At 34.8% G+C, this 14256-nt stretch overlaps 1 protein-coding gene across 1 annotated transcript; it reads right to left on the bottom strand.

The window, feature by feature from the left end:
• Positions 1-406: 406 nt before the first annotated feature.
• Positions 407-14193, bottom strand: Ts (Thymidylate synthase). Its single transcript, XM_083126250.1, has 5 exons — positions 14078-14193; positions 8337-8782; positions 7627-7806; positions 3347-3693; positions 407-787 (listed from the first exon to the last, which is right to left on the bottom strand). The coding sequence occupies exons 2-5, from the start codon at positions 8740-8742 to the stop codon at positions 578-580; spliced, it is 1143 nt and encodes a 380-aa protein (XP_082982376.1). The 5' UTR covers positions 8743-8782; positions 14078-14193; the 3' UTR covers positions 407-577.
• Between the last annotated feature and the right edge of the window lie 63 nt (positions 14194-14256).

Genomic DNA, 14256 nt, shown 5'->3' with positions numbered 1-14256 from the left:
CCAACTACTCCTTTTTGTTGAGTTGGAGTGAAGCTCGCCAGTTTGATCCCTGGTGGAGGCTTCAGGAGCATATCTCCATTGCTGGTGTCATTTAGTCAATACTCACTTAATACATTATAAGACACCACATTTTTTCAATGTTCACACATTTCAGATATCATTCTACTAATGTTACAAGTGCTTCTAATACTGCTATGTCATCACGATTAATAAAATGTAGAATTGTACAAAATCTGTATGTAATATGCCAAAACTAATAATATATCTGACATCAGGGCACTTGATTTGACTTCTATCACATTAAGTGTCCCATGCTGCAAAATTTTCGCAGACCTGTGTTATTAATCTATTTCAGGCTGTAGTATGTGAAGAAAAGAAAATAAAGCTGATTATTTATTTTCTATTTATTTTCAAAAGTACAAAACATACAGCATAAAATATCACAGATGATGTCCTTATACAAACATTGAGTGTAATACTATTACATATTTCCTGCAAGTAGCAGGGAGACATAGGATGACTATACTTTATAAAAAATTATTTGAATAAAAGTAATTTAATATTGATACGTTATAATTCACACTGCCATCCCCATGGTTATTTTGGGATGGGGATTGTAATTCTCCAGTTTGAAGTCAGTAAACTGGAAGTCTTCTATGTCTTCAACCTTCCTCACAATGGTTAAAGTGGGAAATGGTCGAGGCTCTCGAGTTAGCTGCTGCTTTAGAGGCTCGGTGTGATTCGTGTACACATGACTGTCTCCTAGTGTGTGTATAAATTCTCCTGGCTGAAAAAAGATGGTACTACATAGGGATGTGTTGTTATGAATATCCCTCCCCCTCCACTATTTCATCAATCAAAACAATCTTTATCAGGTTGCACAAAGTACTGATTTAGAGGAGTTTTTTATGTGCAGGTATGTTTTGTCCGCAATTTTGTCTGTCTGTGAGGATCATCTTATATGATGAAAATAATCTTTCAACAAAAACATAGTCATCTCTGTTGCTGTTAATCTATATTTTGGAGCATTAACCTTTGTATGCCATAGAGCATTGTTGGTGTAATTATGATTTTATAAATCCTTAATTTAGTATTTTCTTGTAACTCCTTTTATCCTACTATTGTATTACTTATTTGGTAATATACTTTATTTGTTTTTAGAACCTTGCTATTTAATTCTTCTTGTACTTTTCCATTGCCTATTATTATTGTTCCCAAATATTTATTTGCTATTAAAATCTATTTGCCGCATAGTTAGGCAAAAATCTTTTTTCGTGTTATCCACAGTCACACTCCGCAATTTTGTCTGTCTGTGAGGATCATCTTATATGCTGAAAATAATCTTTCAACAAAAACATAGTCAGTGGTGCAAACTTCAATGCAATGTTAGTATGCAAATTGCAAGGCGAAAATGCCACAAAGCCGAGGTGACTCGAAAGTGAGCAAGAAAAACAGATCAGACCACTTTGGATTGTAATGGTAACTGGCACCAGATATTTTGCTTTGTTTAAGAGCTTTGAAAAATCACCATGGACTTGGAGGAAGGGAAATCAACAGACAGTACGTTTCAACCACGTTCGTAATTGAATTTTTTCGTGACCAAACGAAGCAAATGCCTCTATGTGACATAAAAATCCTGTAAAACCTTTAAAAACAATATGAAAACCTAAAAAAGGCTTGATTTAGGCACATAAACCTAAAATAAGTTCTAAAAACCAATTTTGCTTGTTAGAACTTATTTGTTGCATTTTTTAATGAAATGCTGACATAACTTATTATTTCTTACATACCTGTAAAGGAAAAAATAGGTTAAAAACCCAAAACCTGAGGTCTAGTGACCACATTAGAGACAAAGCATTAGATTATCCAACTGTCCTAACATTTTATTCGAGTTCCCATCACGAAAACTGTCCAGTCAAGGTCGGAGCTTCCCCTTGCCTCCTTCACACCCCTGGCCCTCCAGGGTTGCCACACTACTTCTAAGTTGCCCAGATGACACTTCGTGCTTTGCACGTATGCGGTCAATTGCGGCTTCGCTGGTGTATTATGTATGGATTATTTGTGGTGTACGTGCCTGACGAACGGCCATTAAAAAACAAAGTAAGGTAATCATTGGAAACGTTTACAAGTTTTTCAGAAATCTTGCATATAACGAAGAAGCAAGGAAGAACATCAACTTTGACAAGTACAAAAAATGACAGCGGAAGCTTGTGGGATTTTTGAAAAGTCTGTACAACGCATCAGCAGTACTTTAACTTCGGCAGAGGCTCGAGGTGTGAACGTTGTCTTTGAGTTACCAAGAAAGAGTTTCAAACGGAAACGCAAAAACAGTGAACTGGATGTTTTTAACATTTGCTTTGATGTTGTAGTGGCGGTCTCTAGAAACATCAGCAGCTGTTGTGTCTCTTTTACCAGCATTGTTGTTAAGAATTGTTTCGCCCTTTTGTTTATTCAGCCGGCCCGTTTGTCATTTTCGGTTTACATTTTATAACCACTTTCTTGAAGTGTAAACATAATATAGTATGTCCCTCAATTTGATTCCGCATTTTCCTCAGCACCCCTAGATGAATAATCCTGGTGCCCCACTGTTAGAGAGAGAGATTGTAATGATTCTTACTGTGGACAAAGTACAAATACATGGAATTACGGGAATTATTTTGTTCCCCCAGTAAGCCGGTGCGCTACGTTACAGGCAGCACTCAGATGAGTGCAAGATAGATGCGCAGCAAAATCTGTTCAAATAAAACATAAAAGACAGTTGACATGTCACTCTAAAGATGCTATATATGTTCTTAAAATAAATTTCAATGTTTTATTACAAACTTTCTCGCTGAAAGTTTTTACATGATTAAATAGAACACGAGCCAGTGACGATATTTTACAACACATAACCCAAAAATTTTTATAAATCTTGGAACATTTTACAGTTTTACTTCACATGGTTATACATTTTGTGCATGAAATATATAATGTAGGCATCCATGAACCTTAAGAATGTTTCACTATTTTTTTCCAACCAGTCTTGTGTCACTGCTTTCATTATTTTTTAGTTTGAAGTAAAAAATAATAATTCCTTCGTGAATTTCATAGAAACATGTTTTCATTTTTTTCTGAATGGCCAAGAAAGTATTTCAGTAAAAAATACATTGTAATTATCTTTACGTTATGTACTATTTTCTCTATTTTTTTTTCGGAATTATTATATTGAAAGTTGAACTTTTATTGGCAACACTGTAGGTGGGTGGCGTGACCTTGACTGGACAGTTTTCATGGCAGGGACTTTTGCAGAATGTCTTCTTGCCAACAATGTGCATAATATGAGGAAAACATCACACATTGCTCTTACCTTGAGTCCTGTCACATGAGCAATCATGTATGTAAGCAGCGCATAGCTAGCTATGTTGAAAGGTACACCTAATCCAAGGTCTGCAGATCTCTGGTAAAGTTGGCACGACAATTCCTCATTGGCAACGTAGAACTGCACCAAGCAGTGGCATGGTGGCAGGGCCATTTGTGGCACATCCTTTGCATTCCAGGAACAGATGATGTGCCTTCGGTCATTCGGCTTCCTCTTTATGTTTTCAATTACTTCCTTCAGTTGATCAACACCTTCGCCTTTGTAGTCATCGTGCATGGTGCGATACTCTGCTCCAAAATGCCTCCACTGAAAGCCATATATTGGGCCCAAGTCACCTTAAAAAAAAATTATAATAAATAAAATGTTGCTCATAAATATCCCAAAAGTAGTATAGAAAGCATGTTGCTGACATACCAAAGACAAGATATAGGGTTGTACTAACCACTCCGCCACAGGGACTGGTCCATCTTATACAGTTAGATGTTTACGGGGATGTGGTACAGGTACTGGCTTCACAGCAGATGGCAAATTTGGGTACTTTAATTTGCATTTACTAATTATTCCTTTTATCCTTGTAATATAGAAGTAACAGTCCGATGAATGATCTCATGGTTCAAGCCACACCATTTTATTTCAATTGAAGTCGAATCAAATACGAGGTTCGCTCCCTTACCCCTCCCCCCTCCCCTTTCAATGTAATTCAGCCTTCACCAGAAATAAAATTTGCATGTGTCATTTTGTGTTCATAAAGGTTAAATTGTTTGTGCCCACCTTCTGTTTGAAATCATTTAAAATATTGTTTTGCATACATTACTTACCACAGAAGAAATATCGGTAAAACTTCGATAGCGTCCCAACACCTCTCACTCATTTATTTAGTCATTTTTAACATTCGTACTTACCTATTCTGCATTGCGAAAGATTCTTCAAGGTGCTATTTTGCTTTTTTCATGAAAAAAAGTTCAATATTTGGCATAAAGAGTAATTATTAAACCATTGACGTTAGCCCCAGAAACCATCCACAGCTAGCCCCACAAACCATTGACGTTAGCCCCAAAAACCATCCACGGGTAGCCCCAAAAATTCAGAATAACCCCACGAACCATCACAGGGACGAGGTATGCCTACGAGGTTAGGTTAGGCCTGTTAGGTTAGGTTCCATTAGCACTCATTTCGTTCAATTTAGCATATATACGGACTCCATCGTTTTTTCTCAATGGAAGAAAATACCAACAAGAACTTCTAAAAGCTACAGAAACTCACTTCGGTAAGTAGTTTCTTGTGTAAAAATGAAGAAATCCGTTGGAACGCTATTGAAGTTTTACCGAAATATCTAAAATTCCAAAAAAGCAATACTTAAAAAAATGTCATTGCACAAAAACTGATGGGTGATAAAAATTTCTGAAGACATATTTGAATTTAGTGTAAAAATTTACAGTAGAAACACAATATACATTTCACGTGCCAAAAACTGTGTTCCCAGTGATGATCATTAATGGATATTTTCACTATTATTATTATTTTTTAATCTGCACCACAGAAAAAATACATTCTCATGTTCCGTGGGAATTATTTTAAAGCAAAAACAAGACTTCCAAAGCTGTGAAGTTAATGGTTCACTCAAAACACACTCCACCATATTGTTACATCAAAGTTGAGTCACTGGTTTGCCGTATGCTCTTCTCTTGGAATAATTATAATTAAAAAGAGAGGTATATTATTATCTGAATAGTTCCATGAAAATGTTCTCCAGATTTTTTTTCTGGGTATGTACAATTAAAATAATTCAAAATGTAGACTTTGCTTTTTAGGTGCAAAAATTTGTTTGATACCTGGTGGAAACACATAGTGGTACCAATTTCACTTTAAACTGTAGGTCCAGTCCCGATTAGCCTATATGTGCATAAAGTGGACTTAAAACAAAAACTCAATCTCAATAGCAAAAATTCAGATGTTAGTATTAGTGTACTATATGATAAATCTACATTATTACACATAACATTTTTCTTTTGAATCGTTTTATGTAAAATTCACCGTGGCCGCGGTGGCTCAGTCGGTAACGTGTCTGACTACCATGCTCAAGGTCCCGGGTTCGATCCCCGGCCGGTTCAAATCCGGGAACTTTTCTAACGGTGGAAGCGGCCCCGGCGCCTACCCAGCGTCGAATAACATGGGTACCTGGGGGAAACCCTGGGGGGTAAAGGCGGTCAGGGGCGTGATGCTGATCACATCACCCCCACTCACGACCGGATCAAGAAAGTGTGGGGCGTTACCCCCACACCCCCTATACGCCTTCATGGCGTGGTGCTATGCACAGGGGAACACTTTACTTTTTTTTTTTTTTTTTACCTTTTTTAAAATTCATCCAGCTGTCTTCTATGCTGAAGTGATCCAAGTTTGGTTAAGTCTACTTTATTCTCAGATAGGTTACTGGTGACTGGCCATTGTTTAAAACGTGATGTGTCATTGGGTAGTACCGAGGATTGAACACAGAACTCCTTTATTACAAGGCAGGTGGAGTGCTCAATGTAACATGCTGCGAACTCAGATACAAGATAAGGATCTTGCTTAAGGCATAGATAGCTTCAATCTGCCTCATTATCCATTTCATCTTCATCATTGTGCTTCACCCAACAGAAAGATGATTCCAGGCCATTTTCAGTCTTGCGACAAATAATTTTGAACACTGTTTAAACACATAATTATTCAACTTCCAGTTTCTGCTTTTCCAGGAGGCAAAAATTGCTCAATTGCCGTTACAAAAAAAAAAAAAAAAAACTACAAACTTCACACAATAAATGTACATACACTTTGAAACACTTTCATCATCCTCATACACATCTTGCAAAACCCAGCCCCCACTTGGATGTCACAGTAATTATGCGCAACTACAAGGCATATTTAGGTTATAGCAGTTATTTATCCACACACCCCAACATGATTGACAATTTCAACACCACTAAATTTCACAAAGGTCCAATTTATAGTCAGTTTGGCTCGAAATTTACCCTTACACCCCCTAAATTTGGGCTTACTAAAACTAAAACTCTGTGGTGCAACAGCCCTCGAAGGGCCATTGCCTGCCAGAGCAACTTTATCATTGGGTAACCGTGGCCAGCGCATCAGGTCCCACCGCTGAAATTTTGAGCTTGCACCTCCCCAAAATGGACATTTCTACAGGGTGGCTACTCTAGGACCATGATAAAATTAAAGTATAATTCCCGGTTTTCAAGTAGAACTTTCCAAAAATTCAAGTAGATGTTTTCTCTATTTGAACCTTTTGTATTACCACCTCTCAACATCCACACACAAATATCTTAATAGTATAAAGGGTCTATGTGATTCAAATAATTCAAATAAACGGTATACATAATATGATTAAAATATTTAATTTAAGATGCCGAGTTTCTATTTACAATCAGAGGCGCAACCATGAATTTTTGTCTGGTGGGTGCAAGTGCCAGGATAAACGTACTAATAATAATAGTGTTAATAATATTATAACATTATTATTATTATTATGGATTTGTTTTATTTTACTTCGCTTCTTGTGCCACGTTTGGCTAATTTGCAAACATGGGGATGAGTGATATGACGAAATTGATGAATGGACAGTCACAAACATCCATGCCCGCCGGGACCAAAATTATTGTTATTATTATCATTAGTAGTAGTAGTATCAAAGACGTTATTATCCTCATAAATCATGCAAAAAGGGGGTAGAAGTTGTTGCTAAAGCATCTGTGTTTGAAAAAACGATTTCAATTACTTTTTCAACACATGGCACAGTAGTTCCGATCCCACTTTAAACTGTAGGTCCAGTCCCGATTAGCCTTTCTGTCCATAAAGTTGACTTTAAACCACAAATCAATCAATCAATTTTACAACTTTTTTTTCATTTAGATACTTCGGCACCCAGGGCCGACTCCCGCCACCGCCTAGCTTAGGTTATAAACTTGATAAGACTAAGAAAAGCAGGAATTGCGAGCAAAGCGATAAAGAAAATTTTACGAAAAAAAATCTTATTTGCATAAAATGTGAATAGGATTTGGATTTAAAAAGTTGTAATTTTTCTCATCTACGGAAAAAAATTCAAGTAGAATTCACACATAATTCCCGGAGCCAATAATTTACGCATAATTCCCAGAATTCAAGGAATTCCCGGTGAGTAGCCACCCTGTTCTGGATAAATCCCTGGGTTATAGAGATGTGCTGGTATGAAGCGCAAACAGGTCTAGTTGTATATCTTGTGAAAACAAAGTTCTTACCTTCTTCTCTGTGACCTAGACCTACTGATATCAGGAATTCTTTGGTGCTGTTTCCATCCCATATGTGAATTTTCTTCTCCTGAAGTTCTTTGGCATTTGTCGAGCCTCTGATAAACCACAAAAGTTCCTCTACTACACCTCTCCAAAATACTCGTTTTGTGGTAAGCAAGGGGAAATTCCCTAGAAAAATAAATGTGTAACTGATATTCCTAGTTTTTGATAGCAAGGAAAGTCTAATGCATTTATTCTGAACTTTCATAACCACTAAAGTTTTTTATATATATATGCAAATTTCTTATGGTATTATGAAATAATTTTCTGCAAATATTGATTAATACCATGTACTGAATGGTAAAATAGTAAAGGGGTGGGGAATATCACAATCTCTATGAAACAAAAAAAAAAAGCTTCATTGGTTTTACACTAAGAGTAAAAGACAAGTGTGCACAGTGTATGTATTCTTCACCTGTTAACACCACTCAAGAGAATTGAAAATTATCTAATCTGCACAGAGGAAGCTCACTTCAATATGTTTACTAGCAAAGATATAAGAATGAAATCAATGCAAGGAAGGAAAGAAATTAAACTTAATTTATTTTGGAAGTTAGGATTATATGTAACGTAACTTGAAACAAATTTTAGAATTTGCAGTCAGTCTGTAGACCAACTTGATGGTTTATGACGTAGGAAGAGTATTCATTTCAACTTACCATCTCTGAGACTGAAGCGCATCTGTGCTCCGAAGATGGAGAAAGTTCCTGTCCCAGTGCGGTCACCCCTCCGGGCACCTTCGTTCATTACTTTTGCTACTAATTCTAAATACTGTGACTCCTCATGTGGAGGCTCATAGTCATCACTTTTGTAATCTGAGCTTTGTTGGTCACTCTCCAAAGTCTCACAAGATTCAGTTTCATAACTTTTGGTGCTGACACAACTCTCAGCATCACCTCCTACATCTGGTTTTCCCTCCGCAGATTTAACCTTCTTAAGCCCTTCTTCTTTGGTATCCTGCTTCTGTTTGTCCCCATTAGTTAGCTTTACTTCATCAAAACCATTTACATCATCTTTATTCGGGACATGCTTTGCTATTATTTGTTCTTCAACAGAAGGTTCCATTTTTAAACCAGGAATAAATTAAAGAATAAAGGAAGTCAGGCTGCAAGTAAAGCAAATGAATAATGAATAGTTATTAATGAAGAAAATTTTAGAGAGGACTGGATCTATATCAATAACATTTAAAAGGCTGTGAAAAATACTGACGATAATTAAAGTTGATCATATCAATTATATAAACTCCATTTCTTGATAAGCTTCAAACCTCAAAAAGAAAGAAAGAAGAACAGTACAGTATGGTTTGAATATCTGGGAGGAGAACACTTAAATAAATAAGAATTACTAAAAGGAATTATTTTCCTGTAGTTTACGGTTATTACAAGCATAAGAAAACAGTTTTTTCTTTGTGACGTTTCAGGAGAACACACGCTCCTTTCATCAGACATTTATTTTCATTTTGACTAAAGATACAGTTATAACAATGGTTAGTAATTTTTAAACAAAAAGAATCCGTTATATAATGGATGTTGTCAATGTTACATTGTTGTAATATAGCAACTTAACTGTGAAAAAAGCAGTCTATTTTATTTTTATTTTAGAATTTTTTAAATTATGAATCCCAAATATCATCAGGTAATTCAAATTCATCATTGTTTTCACAAAGTCTCTTGATGTTTTCTGTTACATTAAATTTTAAAGATGGTGGCTTACTCCATTTGTGAAAAAGAAAACTCCACACTGGATCTATGTTACCATTTTCATTATTTAATTTATTCCAGTGTTCTTCTGCAATGAACGAGGCTTCCCAGACATTCAACTCTGTGTTTCCCGTTAATCTTTTTAAAACCCTTCTCTTTTTAATCAAATGCTTCTCTTCGATGATATGAGTTGACAAACCTGTTCTTGGGTTTAGATTTATAATGTCCAAATCATGTTCGTGCCATCTTATTGCCATTTTCCTTGCTGTTTGTCCCACATAATCTTTTGAACATGAACAACTTATATTATATATTCCTGTGGTTTCCACATCTGGTAGCGAGTTTCTCATTTTGAATTCATTAAATGTACATTCCAAACTTCTTGGTGCTTTAAAAACAATTTTGAAATTAAAACTTTTAAAAATTTTTGCAATTTTATGTGAGAATCCCTTGTGGAATGGAATGCACACAAATTTCTTTTCAACAGATTTTTCATCTTTGTCTGTATTTCTCTTTTCCTTTAGTTTTCTTGCAACTTGTTTTTTGATTTGGTTTATTCTGTTAGTGTGAAAGCCATTTTCTTTTGCTATATTAAAGAGCCTTTCTTCTTCATTTTTGATATCCTCATTATTAGAACATAGTCTTTGTGCTCTCAGGAAAAAATTTAAAAATATGTTATCCATTGTTATACGCGAATGTTCTGATTTGGCATGGATGTATTTTTCCCCCGCTAATTTTTTTCTATGGACTGATGTTTGAATTGTTGAGTCAGTTGTCTTAATTTGCAGATCAAGGAAAGAAATTACATTGTTATTCATGGGTTCGCAAGTGAATTTTATGCGACGATGTGATTCATTTAACGATTTAAATACGTCCATGATGGTGTTCTCATTTTTAGCAATAATTAGCACATCATCCACATATCTGATGTAGAGTTTGATATCCGCACCTATCGCATTAACAATTGGAGATTCTATGTAATGAAGGAAAATGCTGGAGATGATTCCGGATACTGGGTTTCCCATTGATAGACCATTATTTTGCTGATAGATTTTGCCATCAAATATAAAGTAATTGTAATTTGCACATACAGTAAACCATCGAACCATTTCCCATGATTCTACTGGGTTAACCTTCATCTCAATAAGCCATCTGTGTAATGCATCTGTGGCACCTTCTATTGGGACACTAGGATATAAATTTTCAACATCAAAACTTGCAATACGATACTCACTATTCCAAACAATATTTTTTAGTTTCTGTTTGACTTCATATGCATTTTTAACACTGAATGGTGTTTGTTGTTTAATTATAGCAAGTCTTTCAACTAAATATTTGGATAGTTTGTATGCAGGATGTGTGAAAGTTGCAATGATGGGTCGTATTGGAGTTCCCGGTTTGTGAGTTTTTGGTAGTCCAAAGGCAATCGGCAGGGTTGAATTTTTGACAATGAGTTTTTTCTTCATTTCTCTTGGTATCGTGATACTGCTTTCAATTACTTTCTTTACCTCATTTATTATTTTAGTTATAGGGTTTCGAGAGGTTTCTGTGAAATTGTTTAATTTGAAGAAATGGAAGAATGTTTCAAATTAAACAATTTCACAGAAACCTCTCGAAACCCTATAACTAAAATAATAAATGAGGTAAAGAAAGTAATTGAAAGCAGTATCACGATACCAAGAGAAATGAAGAAAAAACTCATTGTCAAAAATTCAACCCTGCCGATTGCCTTTGGACTACCAAAAACTCACAAACCGGGAACTCCAATACGACCCATCATTGCAACTTTCACACATCCTGCATACAAACTATCCAAATATTTAGTTGAAAGACTTGCTATAATTAAACAACAAACACCATTCAGTGTTAAAAATGCATATGAAGTCAAACAGAAACTAAAAAATATTGTTTGGAATAGTGAGTATCGTATTGCAAGTTTTGATGTTGAAAATTTATATCCTAGTGTCCCAATAGAAGGTGCCACAGATGCATTACACAGATGGCTTATTGAGATGAAGGTTAACCCAGTAGAATCATGGGAAATGGTTCGATGGTTTACTGTATGTGCAAATTACAATTACTTTATATTTGATGGCAAAATCTATCAGCAAAATAATGGTCTATCAATGGGAAACCCAGTATCCGGAATCATCTCCAGCATTTTCCTTCATTACATAGAATCTCCAATTGTTAATGCGATAGGTGCGGATATCAAACTCTACATCAGATATGTGGATGATGTGCTAATTATTGCTAAAAATGAGAACACCATCATGGACGTATTTAAATCGTTAAATGAATCACATCGTCGCATAAAATTCACTTGCGAACCCATGAATAACAATGTAATTTCTTTCCTTGATCTGCAAATTAAGACAACTGACTCAACAATTCAAACATCAGTCCATAGAAAAAAATTAGCGGGGGAAAAATACATCCATGCCAAATCAGAACATTCGCGTATAACAATGGATAACATATTTTTAAATTTTTTCCTGAGAGCACAAAGACTATGTTCTAATAATGAGGATATCAAAAATGAAGAAGAAAGGCTCTTTAATATAGCAAAAGAAAATGGCTTTCACACTAACAGAATAAACCAAATCAAAAAACAAGTTGCAAGAAAACTAAAGGAAAAGAGAAATACAGACAAAGATGAAAAATCTGTTGAAAAGAAATTTGTGTGCATTCCATTCCACAAGGGATTCTCACATAAAATTGCAAAAATTTTTAAAAGTTTTAATTTCAAAATTGTTTTTAAAGCACCAAGAAGTTTGGAATGTACATTTAATGAATTCAAAATGAGAAACTCGCTACCAGATGTGGAAACCACAGGAATATATAATATAAGTTGTTCATGTTCAAAAGATTATGTGGGACAAACAGCAAGGAAAATGGCAATAAGATGGCACGAACATGATTTGGACATTATAAATCTAAACCCAAGAACAGGTTTGTCAACTCATATCATCGAAGAGAAGCATTTGATTAAAAAGAGAAGGGTTTTAAAAAGATTAACGGGAAACACAGAGTTGAATGTCTGGGAAGCCTCGTTCATTGCAGAAGAACACTGGAATAAATTAAATAATGAAAATGGTAACATAGATCCAGTGTGGAGTTTTCTTTTTCACAAATGGAGTAAGCCACCATCTTTAAAATTTAATGTAACAGAAAACATCAAGAGACTTTGTGAAAACAATGATGAATTTGAATTACCTGATGATATTTGGGATTCATAATTTAAAAAATTCTAAAATAAAAATAAAATAGACTGCTTTTTTCACAGTTAAGTTGCTATATTACAACAATGTAACATTGACAACATCCATTATATAACGGATTCTTTTTGTTTAAAAATTACTAACCATTGTTATAACTGTATCTTTAGTCAAAATGAAAATAAATGTCTGATGAAAGGAGCGTGTGTTCTCCTGAAACGTCACAAAGAAAAAACTGTTTTCTTATGCTTGTAATAACCGTAAACTACAGGAAAATAATTCTATCATGCAAGCAATGCGTACATACAAAAAAAAAAAAAAAAAAAAAAAAATACTAAAAGGAAATCAATGCATTTGAAAAGTATGAAACTCTTTACTATAATTTTGCGTACATCTTTCAAATTCTGATCTCTCTCTCTCTCTCTCTCATACACACACACACACAAAAATACAGTCCATTAAAAACATTGCTTGTTTATCAACATAATGCATGCATTTCCACATGATTGTTCATCCAAGTTATATGGTTTAATCAACCTAGTCTTTACTTTAAAAAGGATAATTTTAATATTTAAACATAAAAGACATTCCAATGTCTTAACTAACATGTAAACAAATTAAGTGGCAAAGCAGCCTAAGCCTGACCCTTGATCTGTAGTATTCTAATCTATTTTAAAGGTAAAATGATTTACAGGAGGATGATATTTCTTTCCACAGTTATATTTATGCCATGTTATTCAGAATTACACCATTATATATGCTGAAATATATTCTTGGCTAATTACCAAAATATATACCACACACTGCATAAAGACAAGGTTCCAATTTCAAATCCCAGCCTGAGCTCTTTGCGAGTGTTCCTTCATCTTTCATCATATCATTACTCATCCTCATAGTCGCAATTAGCCAAAAGTGGCAGACAAGTGATGGTTAATAACAAAAACATATCAAAGATAAAATTTCAGTTTTATTCATATAATATTAAATAATTGCATAACGTAAAATACAAAAAAGGCTGGGATAGAATCATCCAAGATTACGAGTGAAGTTAATATACTGTTTTATTTTCACCATTGAAAATATAAGCAGATGAGGGCAATAATCACTGATTTACTCCATTCATTTCTCTAAAAAATTGCCACTTTTACCGAACCTATGTATCTGTCTTTCTCCAAGAATTCAGACAAACTATGCAGTCTTATTCCATACATAACTTTTTTATAGCTATAATGCGTTTATTTTTGTGCTAAGTAATTTCATGGCTTTTCAACGATTATCATATTATACCATGTTCCTGCATTTAGAGGTGCATATTTCATTTTCCTAAGCCTACTTCGTTTTAGACTACACTCGTCATTACTTCTTATATGAACTGAGTGTTTATTAGATCCCTCAAAGCATATAAATTCAGTACTATACTTAAAATACTCTTACGAAAGCATATTCGTGCTTGGTCTCTGGTTAACTTGGAGATTAACTTACATTCAAAAATTATATGAATTGCACGAGTAATCAAAAAACTTTCCTTTAGTCTCCACAAGTTCTCCGCGCCTTTTTCTCCGTTTTTTAGGTTTTCAACTTTTAGCGCCAGCCAGCTATCCTCCTACATTACACCTACATGATTCACATTCATCCAGGACCGCATAGTATCAAGCAATGAA

Source organism: Lepisma saccharinum, chromosome 1, assembly GCF_977018435.1.
Source record: "Lepisma saccharinum chromosome 1, izLepSacc3.1, whole genome shotgun sequence".
NCBI classification, from domain to species: Eukaryota; Metazoa; Arthropoda; class Insecta; order Zygentoma; family Lepismatidae; genus Lepisma; species Lepisma saccharinum.
Note: the sequence above shows the minus strand (reverse complement) of the source record. Positions and strands in the feature narration are given on the sequence as shown.